This window comes from Camelus ferus, chromosome 26, assembly GCF_009834535.1.
Source record: "Camelus ferus isolate YT-003-E chromosome 26, BCGSAC_Cfer_1.0, whole genome shotgun sequence".
Taxonomy (NCBI): domain Eukaryota; kingdom Metazoa; phylum Chordata; class Mammalia; order Artiodactyla; family Camelidae; genus Camelus; species Camelus ferus.
In genome coordinates this window covers 14,776,507-14,799,575 of record NC_045721.1, presented here as the reverse complement: position 1 = coordinate 14,799,575, position 23,069 = coordinate 14,776,507, and the positions used below count along the sequence as shown (strand labels likewise).

The window sequence follows — 23,069 nt, the reverse complement described above, 5'->3', positions numbered from 1 at the left end:
CTACCTGGACGTTCCACCTGATGTCTAAGTGCAGGTAAATGAAGCCTGAATTCTGTGACCTGTCAGCTCGGCTGCGTTACCTCACACCCGGGAGAACCCGTGAGGGTTTAATTATCGCCCTCCCGGCCCAGACACCTGTCGCTGACCCCACAGGCAGGACGAATCACCTCACTCACTTGGGCCCTGCTCTCCTCAGAGCGCAAAAGTGTGTGGCGGCCGCGTGTTACGCCGCGTTTTGAAACTCTTGTGAGTCGGGTCCGTTTCGTGGGCATTTGGCACCGAGCGGCCCGAGCACAGACCTCGACCTGGGCCGTCTGGGAATGCCTTGCGGTGGCACCGAGCCTGGGAAGGAGTGGGACAAAGCCCTTACCCCGGACTCCGGAGATGGGCGCGGCCCGGGGGAAAAGTTCCTCAGCCGCGCCGCCGGGGCGGGGCTGGGGCTCGGGCGCAACCACTGCAGGCGGAGGGGCGGGGGGGGGAGGGGAGGCGCGACCAAGCCACGGTCCTAACGCGAGGGCTGACCTGCATCCTGCGGGTTCGTCCTCCCTCAGGAAGCTTCTGTCTTCCTGCCGGGCCGCCAAAAGCCTCGTCCTCTCCTTCCTGCCCCACCTCCTGAGCGCCCGTTCCACACAACCACCCCCCGCCTTGAGTGGTGCGGTCCGGCTCGTGGGTCACGCGACCGCGGGGGCGCGGCCTGCTCCGAGCCCAGGTGGTGCTTGGAGCGGCCTCCACTCACGTCTCTCGCAGCGGCGTTAGCGGCTGGGAGGATGCTGGGCTGGGATCGTCTCACCTTCGTCTTTCTGAGCGTGGCCGTCACCTGCGCTGTGGCGCAGCACGCGCCGCCGGTGGGTGAGCTGGAGCCGCGGGCACGGAGAGGGGCGCGCGGGAGCACGGGGGTTGGGGAGCAGGTGTGGGGCTGGCGGGGCGTGAGGGACGCCTGGTCCAGGCGGAATCTTTACTGGGGTCTGTCTTTCTGGCAGGGGTGTGGGTGCGGAGCGGTCTGGCGAGCCCCTCCCCGGGTTCCATACAAGCTGGAACGAGGAAACCTTTAAGGGAAATCCTAATCTCTGCCGAATAGTGGTTGTGATTTGCACACCCTCAAATTTGAGTAATTGCACCTGTTCTACCAGTGCCAGGCTCGCGCATCCTGAACTACAAGAGAAGTTCCAGTTGACTTGTGTGCATAACTCACTTAAGCGACGAACTGCCCGAGGACTTTGGCATCCTCTACCCCGTGACGAGGTGCAGAAGGAGAAGTAGCAGCTAAGGATCCTGAGATCTCTGGGAAAGGGCGAGGCGTCCCCAGTCCGGGCAGTGGGAGTAGCCCAAGCCGGCCCCGATGTAGCTGCGTTGGCCTTTACCCTAGAGACATGTGAACTCCTGCTCTCAGGGCTCTTTCCCCCTCAGGGAAGTAGCAGGGACACAGACTTGATAACTACAAAAGACAGAGAGGGACCAGTTTGACTCCTACTTTAGAGGGCAGGAAGTAGACTTCGACTGAGAAAGTGTCTAGCCAGAGGTCACACTATTTCCTGAACGTGTCTAAGCTCAAGTCTCTGGACGCCCAGGCTAGTGCTCTTGCATAATTCTCTTTTTTAAAGGCAACGGGACTATTTTTTCTTTGCAAGTAGATCAGATAAATAGGAACTTGGCTACATGTGACCTGAGACTAAATGAGGTTAATCTTGAATAGTTTAGGTAGGATATTGACAGTGGGAGCAAGATGTGCTTTCTCCCCTTTTATTCTTTTATTTCTCTAAGGAGAAATGCTTTAAGAATAAAATCATGATGGGGAGGAGGTAATTAGGTTTATTTATTTACTTATTTTTTAAGTGGAGGTACTGGGAATTGAACCCAGGACTTTGTGCATACTAGGCACACACTTCTACCACTGAGCTGTCCCCTCCCCTGGCCCATTCAGAATTGATATAATGTAAAGCAAATAAAAGCAGAATACAAAATAATATTCACAGTGATTTCAGTAACAGAAAAATACACAGTATATACATGTGGACAAGGATTGGAAGGGTATAAGGAAAAATAAAATTTGTTTGCTTTAGTGTGGGTAGGGAATTAATTTGCTTTAAAATGGCTGGGATTATGGGGCTTTTTAAAGAATTTTATACTTTAATACTGTCGGTGCTCTTCAGCCAAAGACCCCAGGAAACACACCTGTAGTTGAAGAAACTGAGTTTATTACTCTTTGTGGTGAAGAAGAATGCATACTATAGGCACATGTGGGATCTCTTAGTAAAAGGGCATTAGGAAAAACCTGTTCTATAATTTGGACTTTGGTTGTGTGATTCAGGGGATGAGTTTTTTGGAATCGAGGGTTTACTCTAGATTGGATACTTGTAGAAAGTTAGACCACAGTGTGATTAGGTAAAGAAGATACAGTCATTTGGCAAAAGAAAGGGGCGTTTGGTATTTTGTGGGTTGCACAGTACCCTTGTTTTTAATCTGGCTTAGAAACATGAAGTGGCCTTGCTTTGCCTCATTTGATCATGTCTCAGATTAACCTTAATATTTGCTTTTTTTCCACCTTTCTCAATGCTTTATTTTTTCAAGCAAGGGTAGTTTAAAAGGTATTTTTAGAACAAGAAGAATCAACAGCCCATCTATGAATTTAATAGTTCTTATCTATAACAGTGGTTGTCAAAATCTAGTCTGGCCTCTGGTATCAGTTTGGGAAGCTGCTTTCACAAGTCTTTTATGAAATGAGAAAAATGAGGGCATAAAACTAAAATTATTAATTCAAAATGTTAGCTTTTATTCTGATTTTCATGGTCTTCCATTGTTTTTTGTTAAAATGTCCTTTCTTTTATGTGTATGGGTTTTGTTTTGTTTTAACATCTCTATTTGGGAGAATGAAAATTGAGACTCCCCTGTGCTGGGCCCCTGCTAATTTTTTAACTGATCTGGAAAATTCTGGAAGCCACTGACTAAAAGAATTTTTAGAACTTCACAGAAGTTCTGTGAACTCATCCTTTGATGAGAATAAGCAGTTTTTCATTTTGAATCATTCTATGAAAAACTGTAGCCACATACTAACAAAAGATATTTCAAAACTACTTTTGATATATATAAATAATGAAGTCTGGCTTTAAATTACAAACAGAAATCATTGGATTTGGAATGTCTGGATTTTGTTTTGTTCTGTTTTGTTTTTGAGGCTTTTCAGAATATGGCATATTTTAAGATCTTGAGTCATTCTTTATTATTGATTCTTATTGGTTCTGTTAAGGGATGGTGGTAACAAGCTATGCCACATCTAGGTATTTATCCAAAGAAAACAAAAGCATTAATTCAAAAGATATCTGCACCCCCATGTTCACTGCAGCATTGTTTACAATAGCCAAGATACGGAAACAACCTAAGTACCTGTGAATGGATGAATGGTTAAAGAAGATGGGACATACGCACACACACACCTATAGGTTTTTATATGTATATGATATATATATGAATATATATATGAATACTACTCAACCATAAAAAAGATGAAATCTTGCCATATGTGACATGTGTGGATCTTGAAGGTATTAAGTGAAATAAACTAGAGAAAGACAAATACCATGTGGTTTACTCAAATGTGGAATATAAAAAACAAACAAAATGAATGGACAAACCAAACAAAAAGAAGTACATAGATACAGAGAACAGAGTAGTGGTTACCAGAGAGGAAGGGGCGGGGGAAGGGTAAAATGGGTAAAGGGGATTAACAGTATGGTGACAGATGGAAACTAAATTTTTATGCTGAGCATACTGTAATGTATACAGAAGTAGACCTATAATGGTTTACACTTGAAACTTATATAATGTTATAAACCAGTATTACCTCAATAAAAAATAAATTTGAAAAATATTCAAAAAGAAAAAGATGCTGGTGACAAGAAAGGTGCAAGAAAGGTCTAGGGAGGGAGACAGAGAAGGCATCATTCTGGACTCTGTGGACTTTGTTAAGGATTTTGGGAATTATCCTAAAAGCAACAGGAGGCCATTGAATACTTTTAAACAAGATATGATAAATTTTTCACTTTCAGAAGATCAGTTTGGATTGGAAAGGAGCAAGGGTGGATATGAGGAGTCTAGGGGAGAAAAGAGGGTGACTTCTAGGGGGGTGGTGCCCAGAGGGAAGGAATTGGATGGTTTCAGAGAAAATTCAGGGTTAGAATAAGCAGAAGGAAAGATTGGATAAGGGACATCCTTTCTAAAGTGCTCAGCTGGGTGAATGGTGGCATCACTTACCAGGGAACATGGGGAGGGAAGAATGAAGGTGATTTTCATTCTGGTTATGTCGAATCTCAGGTGGCACTGAGATACCCAGCAGGACTTTGGGACTGGAGCTCAGAAGAGGATATTGGGAGTCATAGGCATATTATTTACAGCCCGCCAGAGCAGGTGAAGATTGAGTGGATAAAAAATACAGAAAGTGGAGAAAAGAAGAAGTATAGACAAAGGCTCAGGGACCCACACATGTATGTGTCAGATAGAGAAGAACCGGCAAAGTTAAATCAGTCAGAATGGGAGAGTGAGTTTTAAGGAAGTTTAAGAGAGAGTAGGACAAGTCAACTCTGTTGAATGCCGTTGAGATGTCAGGTGTCCGTTGTGCTTGGCACCTGGAGGTCATTGGTTGCCTTAGCCAGAGCACTGTTGGGAGCAGAAAATAGACTGTAGTAGTCTGTGAAGTGATCAGAAGAAAAGGAATCAGAGGGGGAGAGAGCAATAAATCTGAGCAGATTCCTAAAATGTGTGAAAATTAAACACAATGGCTCAGTCATGAATTGCTGAATCAAACTGACTTTTATGCATCAGCTTCTCAAGTGAGTAATAACATTGTTGACATGAGCTGCTGAATCAGCTTTTAGCAATGATTTCCACAAAGTTTTCAAAAATCACATCAACACCATCTGGCCTGGCCAGCTTTATTGTACTGCATTTGCTTTCCCTGGTACTCCAAAGGAAAGAACACACAGGGACCATCTGCTCACTTAGCGCACAAATACTGCATGCTGACTCTGTGCCTGACTCTGTTCCAGATGCCGGGAACGGGTCAGTGAACAAGGCAGAAAGTTCTCTGCCTTGATGGAGAGTTTATTCACGATCTTTTTACCTAAATCTCCCTTGTTTAGTAGGGTGCCATTGCATCAAAGATTAGAAAATAAGTGAAAAACTTTGCATGCTCTTTTGGATTTGTTGTATATGCCTTTTCTCAATCAATAGATGTGTGCCTGCTCTATTGTACATAGGGAACACTTTAGGAAACAAATTTTGTTTAGAAAATAGCCGTTGGTGAATTGAATTAAGATTGTCTTGCTGGAATTGTTCAGCTTTTCTGATGATGTGAACACTGGTGTGAGCTACATATTTCTTTAAATTACCTTTCACTGCCTTTTTCTGATTATGTGAATAAGACAAACATGAGGGCTTTCTGAACTCTTGTACAGTCTTAGAAGCATACGTTTCATTAGGTTCTCATTAATTCTGCAGGACTCAAGTATTTTAAGGAGCTGGACAAATTATGTCATTTCTCTTAAGCATGGAGCATTTGGGTCACTAATAGAATTTTCACTTTATATGTTACTTTCCTAAATGTAATTATGTCCAGTATCTCTGTGGTTAATTTTTCTTTGTGAGTGGGGAGGACATAAAGACTGATTACTTTCAAAGAAGTTCAAGTTCCTATCAAATAATCAGAATAATTAGAGAATTCACCGACACAGGGAATACTTCCAAAACATTTTACAGAGATTTTCACCACTTTCTATGGCCTTAGGAAGCACATATGAGAGAGGGATTGAGATGTTAAGTTGGTTGTACTTTTTCACCCTTGGACAAAGTAGAACAGTACACCAAGCAGAGAACATATCTCCCCCTGTCAGCTATTTACAATCCTTACCTATCATCTATTTAAATTTTTACATGTTTTGATATGGTTGTCTAATGTTAAAACCATGTATAGTTAGATTTGAAGATAGTAAGAATCTTTAAATAACGAATGAGCTCACTGTAATTGCATTTCAAGTCTATACATAGATTTTTGAAGCTATCTTTCCTTGTAGAGTCTTCCTTGAAAGTGACTGTCCACTCTACCCCAGATCTAAACTTTTTGTTTAAAATAACTGTTGTTAGAGGGTATTATGCTTAGTGAAGTAAGTCAGAGATAAATACTGTATGTTATCACTTAGATGCGGAATCTAAAAAATGAAATGAATGAATATAGCAAAACAGAAACAGACTCGCAGATACAGAGAACAAACTAGTGGTTACCAGTGGGCAGAGGGAAGGAGGATAGGGGCAAGTTAGGGGAAGAGGATAAAAAGAATGCAGACTACTATGTATAAAATAAATAAGCTGGAAGGATATATTGTAAAGCCCAGGGAATATAGCCAAAATTTTATAGTAACTTTAAATGGAGTATAATTTATAAAAATTTGAGTCACTCTGCTGTACACCTGAAAGTAATACTGTAAATCAACTCTACCTCATTAAGAAAATTAATGAAAAATAATTTTAAAACATGTAAAAGTAAAATGACTTTAGTGTCAGTATCTTACGGACACCTGAAATACCCTGGTCTTATGGCTGCTACCTTTAAAAATTACAATCACATTTACCCTTTACTCTTACAGTCAAATTCTATGCAGACTCATGTCTGTGTATTTCATAGTTATTTGTTGCTGCCAGGATTATCATAGTAAAATGTCATTGTAAACTTCGGACTCCTGCATGTATGATGGCTGCGTTGTTCTCTTAACCTCTGAGGTCGGTTGAATGCTCTCCTAATACCCAACAGAGCTCTTGTAACTTCCCTCATGGTTGTAAGAAATATGCCTTGTAGCTTGGGGTTTTTTTCCCCACCAGTTTTTTTTTTTTTTTAATCGAAGTTTAGTTGGTTTACAGTGTTGTGTTAGTTTCTGGTGTGCAGCACAGTGATTCAGTTATACTTATGTATATTCTTTTTCATTATAGTTATTACAAGCTATTGAATATAGTTTCTCTGTGCTATACAGTAGGACTTTGTTGTTTATATAGTCTGTGTGTAGTAGTTTGTATCTGCTAATCCCAAACTCCTGATTTATCCCTTCTCCCCCTTTCCCCTTTGGTAACCATAATTTGTTTTCTATGTCTGTGAGTCTGTTTCTGTTCTGTAAGTAAACTCATTTGTGTTCTTCTTGGATTCCACATATAAGTGGATATCATATGATATTTGTCTTTCTCTGAATTCACTTAGTATGAGAAATTCTAGGTTCATCCATGTTGCTGCAAATGGGATTATTTCATTCTTTTTTATGGCTGAGTAGTATTCCATTGTATAAATATACCACAACTTCTTTATCCAGGCATCTCTCAATGGTCATTTCGGTTGCTTCCATGTCTTGACTATTGTATATAGTGTCTTGACTATGAACATTGGGGTGCATGTATCTTTTTGAATTGGAGTTTTCTTTGGATATATACCCAGGAGTGGAATTGCTAAATCATATGGTAAGTCTGTTTTTTTAGTTTAGTTTTTTAGTTTTTTAAGGAATTTCCATGCCATTCCCCATAGTGACTACACCAAATTACATTCCCACCAACAATGTAGGATTCCCTGTTCTTCACACCCTCTCCAGCATTTATTGTTTGTGTACTTTTTAATGATGGCCATTCTGATCTGTGTGAGGTAATACCTCATTATAATTTTGATTTGCATTTCTCTGACAACAATTTTGAGCATTTTTTCATGTGCCTGTTGCCCATCTGTATGTCATCTTTGGAGAAATGTCTGTTTAGGTCTTCTGCCCATTTTTTGATTGGGTTGTTTGGGGTTATTTTTTTGTTACTAAGTTACATGAGTGGTTTTATATTCTGAAAGTTAAGCCCTTGTCAGTCACATCATTTGCAAATATTTTCTCCCAGTCTGTAGGTTATCTTTTCATTTTGTTTATGGTTTCCTTTGCTGTGCAAAACCTTCAAGTTTAATTCGGTCCCATTTGTTTGTTTTGCTTTTATATTTGCCTTGGTAGACTGACCTAGGAAAACATTGCTACAGTTTATATCAGAGAATGTTTTGCCTATGTTCTCTTCTAGGAGATTTATAGTGTCTTGTCTTATGTTTATATCTTTAAACCATTTTGAATTTATTTTTATGTGTGGTATGAGGTAATGTTCTAACTTTATTGATATACATGCACTAGTCCCGCTTTCCCAACACCATTTGCTGAAGAGACTAAATTTTCTCCAGTGTATATTCTTGCCTTCTTTGTTAAAGATTAATTGACCATAGGTGTGTAGGTTTATTTCTGAGCTCTCTATTCTGGTCCATTGATCCATATGTCTGTTTTTGTGCCAACACCATGCTATTTTAATTACTATAGCTCTGTAGTATTGTCTGAAGTCTGGGAGGGTTATGTCTCCAGCTTCATTCTTTTTCTTCAGTATTGCTTTGGCAATTCTGGATCTTTTGTGATTCCATATAAATTTTAGGATTATTTGTTCTATTTTTGTGAAAAATGTCCTGCATAATTGGATAGGGATCACATTAAATCTTTAGATTACTTTGGGTTATATGGCCATTTTAACAATATTAATTCTTCCAAACCAAGAGTGTGTTATATCTTTCTGTTATTTTTAAATCATCTTTAATTTCCTTCATCAGTGTTTCATAGTTCTTAGCATATGAGTCTTTCATCTCCTTGGTCAGTTTTATTCCTAAGTATTTTATTTTATTTTTGATGTGATTTTAAAAGATACTGAGGTTTTTTTGTTTGTTTGACTTTCCTTTTCTGGACTGGGGCTCTAATCAGCTGTTTAACCTTCTGGTCACTAGTGGAGTTGGACCTTGCATCTAGAACATGACCCTAAACTTCCTGAAAATTGGAAATTCAGTAAAAGTACATAAATAGGATTTTTGTGAATCAGATCACATTTTAAGCTCACAAAAAGTTCTGATATTTAGAAGAATCTTACAGTGAATAAGTTAGAATGAATTAAGAGTTCCATTTCTAAAGTTAATAATTGCCTTTCCTATTAAATGATATGTTTGGAAAATTCATAGTTTTAAATTAAGACTTTCTTAAGTAGAGTGCTACTTTTTGGTGTCCATTTCCAACTTCACTGAGCAAGGACTCATGAATTTAGAGTACCCTGTCCTGCACTGCAGTCAAATGTTGTTATTTTAAAATAACTTTAGCAATGAAAGTTTAAAACAGTCAACATTATGTCTGAGAATCACTTTCTGAAAATCCATCACATAATGTCAATGAAATCATGCAGTTTTTAAATTTGATATTTAAAAATGTGTGTCTGAGTGGATATACTAAAAGAAAATCAAATAATATAGACAGGCTTATGATGAAAAGCTCATTTCTTCTACTGCATCCCCTTTCTCTAGAAGCAGCCACTTTTAACCCTTTATACTTGGGCCATATTCAGCCAGAACCCACCTCTACTGTCCTCCTGGTTGCTTGCAGCTCAGTCTATTTTGATTAATTGGTGTTGATGCCAAGTTGGGTGCTAAAGTTTTGAATATTACCTCTGGTTATCTCTATGAGTACTACTGTTGGTAATACGTTTATGCTAAATTTGTCTGAATCCGCTTTAGGCATTGTCTGCTCTCAGACATATCCGTCTCGATGATGAATAAAAATTTAGCTTACTTTAACAATCTTCCTTACACCTTCCTTTTTACTTTTTTAACAGTTTTATTGAGATACAATTCATACCATACAATTCACCCACTGAAAGTACACAACTTAATGGCTTCAGCATATTTCAGAGAGTTGTACAACTAACACTACAGTCAATTTTAGAACATTTTCAGCCCCCCCACCAAGAAGCCCCTCGTCCCTTAGCCATTACCCTGAAACCTACCCTTCATTCTTAGGCAACCAGTAATCTATTTTCTGTCTCCATAGATTTGCCTATTCTGGACATTTTATCTAAAGGGCATCATATAACATAGGGTCCTTTGTGGCTTCCTTCTTTCACATAGCATGTTTTCAAGGTTAATCCACATTGTAGCATGTATCAATACTTCATTCCTTTTTATGACTGAATAATATTCCACTTACGGATCTACCACATTTTGTTCATTCATCAGTCAGTGGACATTTGGGCTGTTTCCACTCTTAGTTATTGTGAGTAATGCTGCTATGAACTTTTGTGTACAGTTTTGTGTGTGTGTGTGTGTGGACACATGTTTTCATACCTCTTAGGTATATACCTAGGAGAGGAATTGCTGGGTCACGTGAAAACTCTTTGTAACAGTTTGAGGAACTGTCAGACTGTTTCCAGAGAATATAAAATAGTGCAGATTTTATATTCCCACTGGCAGTGTATGAGAGTTCCAATTTCTCCATGCCAACTATTTTATTTTATTTTTTAAACATTTTTTATTGATTTATAATCATTTTACAATGTTGTGTCAAATTCCAGTGTTCAGCACAATTTTTCAGTCATACATGGACATATACACACTCATTGTCACATTTTTTTCTCTGTGAGCTACCATAACGTTTTGTGTATATTTCCCTGTGCTATACAGTATAATCTTGTTTATCTATTCTACAATTTTGAAATCCCAGTCTATCCCTTCCCACCCTCCACCCCCCTGGCAACCACAAGTCTGTATTCTCTGTCTATGAGTCTATTTCTGTCCTGTATTTACACTTTGTTTTTGTTTGTTTGTTTGTTTGTTTTTTAGATTCCACATATGAGTAATCTCATATGGTATTTTTCTTTCTCTTTCTGGCTTACTTCACTTAGAATGACGTTTTCCAGGAGCATCCATGTTGCTGCAAATGGCGTTATGTTGTCGGTTTTTATGGCTGAGTAGTATTCCATTGTATAAATATACCACATCTTCTTTATCCAGTCACCTGTTGATGGACATTTAGGCTGTTTCCATGTTTTGGCTATTGTAAATAGTGCTGCTATGAACAGTGGGATGCAGGTGTCACCCTGAAGTAGGGTTCCTTCTGGATACAAGCCCAGGAGTGGGATTCCTGGGTCATATGGTAAGTCTATTCCTAGTCTTTTGAGGAATCTCCACACTATTTTCCATAGTGGCTGCACCAAACTGCATTCCCACCAGCAGTGTAGGAGGGTTCCCCTTTCTCCACAGCCTCTCCAGCATTTGTCATTTGTGGATTTTTGAATGACGGCCATTCTGACTGGTGTGAGGTGATACCTCATTGTAGTTTTGATTTGCATTTCTCTGATAATTAGTGATATTGAACATTCTTTCATGTACCTTTTGATCATTTGTATGTCTTCCTTGGAGAACTGCTTGTTTAGGTCTTCTGCCCATTTTTGGATTGGGTTGTTTATTTTTTTCTTACTGTGTCATATGAGCTGCTTATATATTCTGGAGATCAAGCCTTTGTCGGTTTCATTTGCAAAAATTTTCTCCCATTCCGTAGGTTGTCTTCTTGTTTTACTTCTGGTTTCCTTTGCTGTGCAGAAGCTTGTAAGTTTCATTAGGTCCCATTTATTTATTCTTGCTTTTATTTCTACTAGAAGAAAATTTTTGAAATGTATGTCAGATACTATTTTGCCTATGTTTTCCTCTAGGAGGTTTATTGTATCTTGTCTTATGTTTAAGTCTTTGATCCATTTTGAGTTGATTTTTTGTGTATGTTGTAAGGGAGTGTTCTAGCTTCATTGTTTTGCATGCTGAACACTATTTTATTTTTATTGTTGCCATCCTAGTGGATGTGAAGTGGTATCTCACTGTGGTTTTGATTTGTATTTCTCTTTTGGCAAATGTTGTTAAGCAACTTTTCATGTGCGTATTGAGTTATATCTTCTTTGGAGAAATGTCTGTTCAGATCCTTTGCCTATTTCTTAATTGAATTGTCTTTTTACTATTGAGTTGTAAAGTTTTTACACATTCTAGATAGAAGTCTTTGATCAGATTTATGATTTATAATTGGCATAAATGTAAGTATTTATTTCTGGGCTCTCAGTTCTTTTCCATTGATTTGTATCTGTCTATGCTGGTACTGCACTATCTTAATTACTTTAGCTTTGATAGTAAGTTTTAAAATCAGAAAGTATCAGTTCTCTAACTTTGCTATTTTTCAAGCTTGTTTTGGATGTTCTGGGTCCCTTGAATTTCCATACAAATTTTAGGATCACTTGTCTACTGCAGAGAAGCCAGCTGGGATTTTGATAGGTATTGCATTGAATCTGTAGGTCAATTTAAGTATGGCCATCTTAACAATACTAAGTCTTTCAGTCTATGAATGTGTACATCTTTCCATTTATTTTGGTCTTTAATTTCTTTCTGAAATGTTTTGTAGTTTTCAGTATACAAGTCTTACACATCGTTGGTTAAATTTTATTCTTAAGTATTGTATTCTTATTGATGCGGTTGTAAGTGAAGTTGTTTCTTAATTTCATTTTCAGTTTGCTCATTACTACTGTATAGAAATGCAGTTGGTTTTTGTGTATTAATCTTGTAACCTGCAACTTTGTTGAACTTGTTTTATTACTCTTTAAAAAATTTAGTGGATTCTTATGGGGTTTCTATAGAAGATTGTGTCATCTGAAAATGAGACAGTTTTACTTATTTTCCAGTCTGGATGCCTTTTATTTCATTTTCTTGTCTAATTGTCATGGCTAGATCCTCAAACACAGTATGAAGTGGTGTGAGCAGACTCCTTGACCCCCTACCTTTTACTCCCTTTTTTCTTCAGTTCTGAATGCTTTTGCTCCTGCTTTGATACTGTACTTACAACTATAATTGAGTCATCCATGCTTTGTCTGTATGTCTCCTTTCAAAGAATGAAAACAATAAACAATGTTTAAAGAAGTATGGCTTGAAAACATTGGTCATTGCTCAATGTGCTGTCAATACATTTCCTTTTCTATAATTCTGAAGCCAAAACTCCAAAGTCACTGAAAGAATATTCAAATATATTCTCTACCAAATACCCATATTCATGCCAAATGCTCATACTTATTTCAGTTTATTTCATATTTATACCATGCCTTCTTGTACAGAATTTTTCCTTGTGGTTTCTAATTTCTTTCTTTTTTTTTTTTCTCATTAGAAAAAGAAACCAAACCTATGCTATCATCACTGTATCTTGTATATTTTTCAACTTCTGTCAAATCCTCTGCATTTTCTTCTATTCTTCTTTAGACATACTAAGTTCCTGTTCTAGTTCAGATCATTTTCTTTTTATTTGGACCATTCTTTTCCAATATTACAGTTTTCCCCTATAATTTCTGTTTTTTTTTTTCTTACACTCTCTGCCTCTTTCATATTCTCAAGTTCTTCCAGCCCCTCAGCTGTACAGTTTATTCTATGGAATCCTCCTTTTTAGGACACCTGTCTCTTTGATATAATGTTGCACCATTGCTTTCTAGGTCTATTGACTAGCTGTCATCCTAAGAATTTCCTTTATTACTCTGTATAAGTTGGAGCCATTCTTTTCTGGATCCTGTCCTATCTTTGTCCTAGTTTATGCCCTTGTTTTGCAAGAGTACATCTTGAAGTCACTTCTTAGAGAATGTGTGGGAGGTGAACTTTGAGTCCTTGCAGTCACTTAATAGTAAAGAGTTTAAGTAAACTCAAAATTGATTGATGGTGATGGTTGGCAGACTATAGCCAGCAGGCCTAATCCAGGCTGCCACCTGTTTTTGTAAGGCCTGTGAGCTAGAAGTTTTGTACATCTTTTAAATGTTGTGGGGGGGGATCAAAAGAAGATTAATATTTCGTGACATGTCAGAATTATATGAAATTGACCCATCCGTGTCCATAGAGTTGTATTCGAGCACAGCCACACTTGTTTGTTTGTGTTTTGTCTGTGGCTGTTTCAGCACAGCAGTTGGGTTATTCCAGAAGAGCTGGTATGCAGTGCACTCATGGCTTTTATTGCTGCTCTGTGCACTTCAAATGATGCTCGTGCATTTACAACTCAGTAACATTTTAAGTACCACATGTATCAATGCAGCATGTTATTTTAATCTTTAAGAAAATTCCTAGTCTAAACCTGTCACATCAAAACAAGAAAAGACGAGAAAATGTGCTCTTGTGTTCAAATGTTGTGCTCTTGAGGCCAAGCAGGGTAGGGATTATCTTGTTACTGAATCATACGGCAAAGCATTGTGTTACGGAATGATTACCTAGAGTTATGCTAAAAGAATACAGTGTATGTTGATGTTACAAGATTAAGCAGTTATCACAATATTCCCAAATCATAGGGGAAAAGTGATCAGAAAAACAAAGTATAAAGCAGAGTATCTCATCACAACAGAATTTGTTCACAAATTTTAAAAAGTAAAATGCCTGCATCCAAAGCAGGTCTCCAAGTAGCAGTGGTAAAGTTTTACTGCAACTTTTGAACTCAGGGCTGAGACTAAAATTTTTCTCAACAAAGAGATCCACCCTCAGTTACTATTATAGAACACTGAATGACTTTGGAAATTAGCTCTTGCTAATTTGATACTGGATTATCAAATTGATATTAATTAATATCTAATATTTTATATTCTAATAATTTAGAAATAGAATTTAAATTCTAATGATTAAATGAGCTTTTGATAATTTAGGTTTACACTTGATCAAGCTGTTTTCTAATGAATTCAATGTAAAATTACAAGGCAAAAAAATACTTACATGAGAAACATACTGTAGTATTTTGACAATGTTTGAATCTCAGGTAGTGCACACTACCTTGTACACTTTCCATATGAACTAAAGTTAAAACAGCATGTGAGATTTCCATTCCCACAAAAATTTGATGCAGGTGTATTTTCTGAATTAAAACTACAGGTCTAATAGTTTTCTTCCCTACTTATCTTCCTGTTATTGTGGATTTATACTTCTTGAAAAAGTTTTTTTTTTAACTTTTACTATGTATTATTATATTTACTATATATAGCAGAAAGGAGATAAATGTGCCAGGCATCTTGAACTAGTAATAAAAGAATGATAAATCAATGTGTACTTTTTTGATTATTTTATGTTAAGAGCTAATTCTGTTTTACTGCTAAACTTGAACAACACTCCCTAAAACAGTCTCATTGATTGATCCTCAGTTCTGTGGGCTGTCCTTGCCTCAAGGAACACAGAGTCTGGTCGTGAAGAGAGAGACAAGCAGATAATTACCGTGCAGCGTCCTAAATATAGCAGTGGACATGTATATAGATACTGTGGGAGTATAGAGGAGAGGGTGGCTAGTTTCCTGTGGGAAGTAAAGACTTCACAAAAAAGACAGTATTTAAACTGGATCCTAGAAGTTGCAGCCAAAGGTTCACGAGGTGGAGAAAGGCATTCTAGGCAGAGGGAACAGGAGACACATGCACAGACATGAAAGAATGAGAGATCATTGGATGTAGTTGTGTGTGGCTGCACATAATAGGGGAGTGGCAGGAGAGGAGGCGGTGGTGGTGATTTACAGCCAGATTATGGAGGGCCCTGCACAGTGTGCCCTGAAAATTTGGTTTAGGATGCAAATCTCTTACAAAAGAATTGGCTCCTAAGTTCAAGTAATATCACATCCTATCAAGTTACTTCCTTTTAGTGGTAAATCAACCTAGCTGTCATAAACATTTTCCATCTACTTTTTTACATTTCCTCTTTACTCAGTGTATTTGCATTAGTAAAGCCAAATTACAATACCTGGCAAATTGTGCAAATTGAATTGAGGCTGAAAATGCACTGAAGTTTGAGATGTTACACGTCTTCATGGGAGGAAAAGACTTTTAAGAGACATTGAAATGGGCTAAAAGGGCGAATTGTACTTAATTTTTGTCTCCACGAACTTCAGCTGTTTCTGCAGATTGCCTGTTCCATTTGTTGTTTTCTGAAACTTTTCATTGTCTTTGTTATTTAGTGGACAGAAGACTGCAGAAAATCAACCTATCCTCCTTCTGGACCGACGTGAGTAAATACCTGATGGTAGAACTCCCTCTGAGCTTGTGGAGGTTTCCCCCCATGCAATGATCTCATAAAAGTGACAACAGTGAATAAAAACTGAAGTCCCATCTTCTGTAATGAGACAAATTTGTTTCCTCAGGTTTGTGTATTATGCACTTGACCAAGACCCTGGGCAAATATGAAAATACCCTGTGATGAAAATGTCCTATCATTTTCAGGCCTATCAAAATCATAGGGAAAACAAAAGGTTTTCCATTCTCCACTCAGTTCTTCTGTCTGCCACTAAGCATTTTATTCTCCCTGACAAATGCGTCATCCCACAGCTGTTCTGTGATTTTCTGTGGTGCCTGAGTGTATATGTTCCCCATCATACTGGAACAAAAAAAGTGCAGAATTTCATGTGAAACATTAAAAAAAAAACCCTGGCATGGTAATCAAAACTACTGGGGACAAAACAGGATTGGAAAACATAAGGGAAGGGCCATTATCGTGTTTTAGTGTGTTTCACATTAATATTTTTAGTCTAGGGTTTTGGCCTTTTCAGATCCTATGTTGCTAAATAGGCCTTTGGGGAAGACGTAAGAGTAGCCCAGAGGGTACAGATGTGGAAAAGAAGGAAGAGAAGTCAGGAAGGGTAATCTTCTTTGTCCGGTTCTGCCCTCTCACTGAAAGTAGCCTGGAGCAGGTAAGGGAAGGCAAAGTATGTAAGACTCTAACCAGTAATATGAAGGTAACATTGCAGTTTTTGTAACACTCCAAGCCTGTAGTATTATATGCAGTTGTCTGAATTCTGTTTCTAAATAGGCTCTGTATTCCAGTGAGACTGTAATAAACTAAATTCTTTTGATGTACTCACCTTTATGTAGAAAGAAGCAAATATTTGACAGGAAGTAATTTAGAAGCTATCAGTTTCTGTGTTATTCTAAAGCCAGTGCACACTGCAGCCCTCTCCAGTGGCTTGCTCTCCTGGCACCATGTTGGTCTTCATTGCCTTATAGATTGCAAGCATCCCATGGCTAGTCTTTCTGCCCCAATTCATTGAACATTTACTGAGTACCTTCCACGTTTAAGGCTTTTTTTTCCTACTCCTTTTTATGTGTACCTTACGTATCTATGAATTGATTGCTCTTTAAACTATCCCTGCTTGAGCATTTAACTGATTCCACGTTGCTGTGTGTCTGTGAGTATGTGTACACACACACACACACAAATAAAAACATTTTTCCTTTATTTATACGTCTATATAATGTAAATATTTTTGCCCTGGTATTTCTGGTGAATTTCTTCCTACCTTGCCAGCTTGTTCCCTGCACAAAAGTCCTCAGCTCCACTTATCCTCTCTAAACTATAAATGGATCTTGGGATCTGGGAGAGAAGTGTGGTGTTCATATACCTTTCAGTGACAACGCTTCCTCCTGTACGTATAAGGCCATCCTTTTCAGTCAAGTGCATAGATTCTGGAGATATGCATGGGCAGCTGTGAGAGAGGAGGGAAACACCTGTTTATCCAGCTTGACCAGTCAGATCAACCCTGGAGATGGAGGGACTGACAGCCGGAGCACCCCTGTGTTCATCTGAGTCCCATTAGCATTTCTTTTCTACTACTCACTGGTGCTTATCATCCACTGTCTTATTTGTGTATGTGCGTGTTGTGTTACTTGGACTGATTTCCAAGCTACCTGGGGAGCCAAGTGGGTTCAGTCAGTGACTAATACTGATTATGGTGACTTGGGCACAGAAACTGCTAAATCTCAAAAATAATTTCATGAAGTTTGTTGTTTGTAGTCAAGTAGGAAAATATCCTGTGTTAGTCACTATTGATTGAATGCCACTGCTGCTAAGTATTTTTTGCATATTTCACACAACCCTTACTGCCCTCATAAAATACATTCTTTATTTCTCTAGGAAATTGAGGTGCAGATGTTGAATACTGAAATATTTTAGAAAAACGTTGAATGAGAAGTGAAATGTGGCATTATGGTTAGCCATAATCATAGTAAGCTTTAGCTATTATAATAATTTTGTTAGTAAGATTAGTAACAGTTCTGTCAGAGAATTCTGATGAGTGGAGGTTTTACTGTAGAGAGATTTCTGGGGTGTTCCCATCCCCACTTAATTATAAACCTCTGCTGTAATGCGTTCATCTCCTCTTCATTTCTTCTTTGGAATCCTTGGCTGAAAAAGAATCAGGAGTTTAAGGCAGATCTAGGGGACTGGTTTGGGTTTTGTTGGATATTATGAGGAGAGAAGCAGCTGATTGGATTTCACAGGTAGAACATGTGTCTTATGACAGTGCCACCAATGTGTGTGGCTCCAGTGGGCCACTGATTTACTATTGCTCCTAGACACTGAGATCCAAATGCACGCTGGTAGGGAGGGGAAGAGGTTAGGAGCACCTGCCTGTAACAGGAGGGACAATAATTATTTTCTTGAATTGTGGGACAGAATTTTGCATGTGAAATTATGATTAGTTGGAAGCTGAATTCACTTGTTTTTATGTAAAGACTTTTTTTCTGGGATTTAAGTATTACAGTATTTAATACAGTTATCAGCTACTAAGGAAATGGGGGTTTCAAAGTGCTTTGAAAAAAAAATTCATTCATTGTGATTTGGTTTAAAGTGTGTTCTCAAAATTGTGTGTGCTTTTCCTTTTCCTTTCCTGCTGGTAAACAGTTTCATGAAACCTTATACATATACCTAGACCCCAAGCTCAGAGGCACTATATAGAGAAGCAAATAATTATTTATGACAATAGAAGTATAAATAGAATCCTAACTCTTCACTTACAGGAACTAACCCACCCTGGCTTAACCCATCCCCGCTATAAACAGTCTGGATAGCAGTTATTAAAGAGCCTGGCAACACTGTAGCACACACTCTGGAGCAGTGCAGTAAGGGAGCAAATGCTGCCTACTTTTAGACAATTTTAAGCTGATAAGTCACTGAATGGCACACCCTTAGAAGCTATTTCAGTTCAGTGACAAGTGCCAGAGAATAATATTTCTGTAGTGACAGAGAAGAGTTAATGGAGTTCGTCTACCAGAAATATTGCCCAGTCCATAATAAGGGAGTGGGCGTTGCTATATCCTCTTAGTAGAAACTGCTGTAGGTAAATGGAAGAGTAGGGCGTCTGGGAATGGGTACGACTGAACAGTGCATGAGCTTGGACTTAACTACAGGAGAATGACAAGAGAGAAGTACTGTGAGAAGGGTAGAATGGCTGAGGGCATCGTGAAGGTTCTTGAAACCAGCCATGGGAAGCTAATAGCGTATGTTTGCACTCTGAGGGCTTAAAAGGTGACCTTGCTGAAACTAACACCAGAGACAGTTATTTCACAGTAACAGACCAAGAGGGAATTTTGAGACTGGGAAACCAATTGGAGAAGTGTCCAGAGCCTAGACTAAATCTTTGCAGATATTTAGGAAGGGAAAAAAGGGCAGATAATTTCTTGGCAGTGTTGTTCAGATTACATATAGCTCTTGAGCCAAAATTGATTATTTTACCTGTCACCAGTTCACATTAACCTTCTAGAATGTAACCTGTTCTAGGATTCCTAAAGTGACTAGTGATTGTGTATACAACATAGAGCAGACATTGGGTAGAAAATTACCTTTTTTTGGCAAATTCTAGTTTGAGTACCAATTTCTATATTGTTATTAAGACTATGTCTCTAACATATCCATATCGATGTAACTGTCTAACCTTCATCAGAAAACTGCTTTTAACATTTCAAGTTGATACACCTTTTATTACAGCTACAGGGGTCCAGTTCCATGGTACACCATAAATCTCGATCTACCACCATATAAAAGATGGCATGAACTGATGGTTGACAAAGCACCAGCGGTATGCTATGATGATTAAACCTTCTACTTCTGACTTTACTGAAGATAATTGCATTTAAAAGAACACTTCATGATATCATGTACCAAGTATATTAAGAATCTGTTTTCCATGCTTCTCTGCCATTTACAATAAATGATAGTAGAGGAAAAGATGTCATCTCATGTCATCTCTTGCTCTTTTTACTAGCCCTTGCCTTTCTTTATCTTGTATCATCTACTGTCATCTAAATATTTAATCAAGTGTCATGTTAAAGATGTGTTTACATGCATATTATCAAATAGTACTCTTATTTAACTACATATGGGTATGTTAAGAGGTCTGTGTCTGTTTTCATACCAGTATTACTCTTGAATGTCAATAATTTATGTCTCTTACTAATTTTTTAATTTATTTTTCAGCTAAAAGTTATAGTGAATTCTTTGAAGAACGTAGTAAATGCATTTGTGCCAAGTGGAAAAATTATGCAGATAGTGGATCAAAAGTTGGTAAGAAATATTATTTCCCACAATAAATTTTAAACACATACATATGTACACACAAGAGTTCAGCAAAGACTCTGGTATTTATTTAAAGGCATAATTTGACAGCCTCTTTTAAGGAGCTTGGACAAGTTTGCTTTCATTCCAGACCATTGTCAAAACTTCAGAGGGACTTAAAATTCTGGGACAATAATATTAGAGTAACAGGACATAAAGTAGCATGGCAAATTTGGTCAGTTAACTGCTCTTTAATGTTTTATTACAAGTGTGTCCTATTTTATAGAGCAGTACGCAAATACCCATATTTCATCTGGAAATACAGCATTTCCTTCTGTTACATATACTTAGGTTTCCAAGTTCACTTTTGAAAATTTGGATTTTTTCTTAAGTACTTTGCCTGAGTATCTCAGGGCACTGAGAGTTTTTCTAGATAGGACCAAATGGCATGCTTTATCCCAGCCTTGTAGTTTCTGGAGTTCCTCAGCTCTGCCCATTTTGTGTTTCTTATGACTATGCATTGACCGAACCATTTGTTTGCTCCTGATCATGCTGGAAGACTCCATTTCTTGGCCTCTTTTTTTATTGAGGTGGAACCAGTGGAAAATCTAGGTCCTGGCCCCTTGAGCTCCCAGAGAGATCCTTATCACCCTTGTTTAGTCTTTGCTTTGGGGCCCTCACTGGGCTGCAGGGTGTAAAAGATTGGAGAGGACACCAAGGCCTTAGGGCAGGTGTTTTAACCTCAACAGTAATGACATTGGAGATTGGATGATATTTTGTTGTGGGCACTGTCTATGCACTGTAGGATGTTAAGCAGTATCCCTGGCCTTGACCCACTGAATGGCAGTAGCACCCCTTCAGTTGTGACAACCAAAAATCTAGACATCAGTAAATCTCCCCTGGGGAGGAAACCATCCCTGGTTGAGAATCACTCCTAGAAGCTGGAGATTCAGGGTGTACCACCCCCACGACACTTGCACCTGCCAACCACCAAATCTCTTGTCACTCATGTTTATGTTCTCAGAGCCTTTGATTAAGGCTATTCTTTGTGTTCATACCAACCAGACTTCCCCAAAATACAAATGTTGGCAGGAGTAGCAGCAAAAGAGGCCCCCACAAGCCCCTTGTGTCCTAATCCCCCTAAACCTGCAAGTCAGCAGGAAGGGCAACAGGCAAAGGGTTTAGGTGCCCAGGCTTTGCAGTCAGACAACATTGGAGGTTTAAACATATTTAAACATTGGGTTTTAAGGTAGGAGTAGCCATGTACTGGGTAGCCTTCGATAAGTTTCTTTCCTTTTTTTTTTAACAGTATGAAACCATTTTTTTAAAACAACTTTATCGTGGTGTGGTTCCTGTACAGTCAACTACGCATATTTTAGGCATACAATTTGATGAATTCTGATAGATGTATACACCCATGGAACCACCACTGTAATCAAGATAGCTAACATTTCTAACACTCCCCAAGAGATGCATATTTCAAATTCCCAGTTTATCCCTTCCCATTGCTTCTTTAGTATTTTCTATGTATAGTATCATGTCATCTGCAAACAGTGATAGTTTGACTTCTTCATTTCCGATTTGGATTCCTTTTATTTCCTTTTCTTGTCTGATTGCTGTGGCTAGGATTTCCAAAACTATGTTGAATAAAAGGGGCAAGAGTGGGCATCCTTGTCTTATTCCTGATCTTAGAGGAAATGATTTCAGTTTTTCCCCATTGAGTATGATGTTAGCTGTGGGTTTTTCATATATGGCCTTTATTATGTTGAGATATATTCTGTCTATGCCCACTCTCTGGAGAGTTTTAATCATAAATGGATGTTGAATTTTATCAGAAGCTTTACCTACATCTTTTGAGATAATCATGGTTTTTATTCTTCAATTAGTTAATGTGGTGTATCACATTGATTGATTTGCGGATATTGAAAAATCCTTGCATTCCTGGGATAAATCCCACTTGATCATGGTGTATGATACTTTCAATGCATAGTTGGAGTCAATTTACTAGTGTTTTATTGAGAATTTTTGCATCTGTATTCATAAGTGATACTGGCCTATAATCTTTTTTTTGTGAAATCTTTGTCTGGTTTTGGTATCAGGGTAATGATGGCCTCATACAATGAGTTTGGAAGTGTTCCTTCCTCTGCAGTTTTTCGAATAGTTTCAGGATAGGTGTTAACTGTTCTCTAAATGTTTGGTAGAATTCACCTGTGAGGTCATCTGATCCTGGACTTTTGTTTGTTGGAAGTTTTTAAATTATTTATACAATTTCAGTACTGGTAATTGGTCTGTTCATATTTTCTATTTGTTCCTGGTTCACTCTTGGCAAATTGTACCTTTCTAGGAAATTGTCCATTTCTTCGAAATTCTCCTTTTTGTTGGCGTATAGTTGCTCACGGTAGCCTCTTATGATCCCTTGAATTTCCATGCTGTCGGTTGTAACTTTTTTCTCATTTCTGAATTTATTAATTTGGGCCTTCTCCCTGCCCCCCTTTTTTTTTTTTGGTGAGTCTGACTAAAGGTTTATCAATTTTGTTTATCTTTTCAAAGAATCAGCTTTTAGTTTCATTGATCTTTTCTATTTTTTTTAGTATCTTTCATTTATTTATGCTCTAATCTTTATGATTTCTTTTTGTCTACTAACTTTGGGTTTTGTTTGTTTTTCTCTAGCTGCTTTGGTGTACGGTTAGGTTATTTACTTGAGATTTTTCTTGTTGCCTGAGGTGGGCTTGTATTGCTGTAAACTTCCCTCCTAGAACTGCTTTTGCTGCGTCCCAGAGGTTTTGGATCATTGTGTTTTCATTTTCATTTGTCTCAGAGTATTTTTAGATTTCCTCTTTGGTTTCTTCAGTGATGCATTGGTTGTTTAGTG

The 23,069-nt window shown here is 38.2% G+C and overlaps 1 protein-coding gene across 2 annotated transcripts in view; it reads left to right on the top strand.

Annotated features, from left to right (window-relative positions):
- Positions 1-689: 689 nt before the first annotated feature.
- Positions 690-23,069, top strand: part of ASAH1 (N-acylsphingosine amidohydrolase 1) — a 49,109-nt gene continuing 26,729 nt past the window's right edge. For both annotated transcript variants that reach the window (XM_032468721.1, XM_032468720.1), the window contains exons 1-4: positions 690-845; positions 15,831-15,877; positions 19,631-19,721; positions 20,120-20,206. In XM_032468721.1, the coding sequence (XP_032324612.1) occupies positions 768-845; positions 15,831-15,877; positions 19,631-19,721; positions 20,120-20,206 (303 nt within the window). In that variant the 5' untranslated portion in view covers positions 690-767. The remainder of the gene's footprint in view (positions 846-15,830; positions 15,878-19,630; positions 19,722-20,119; positions 20,207-23,069) is intronic.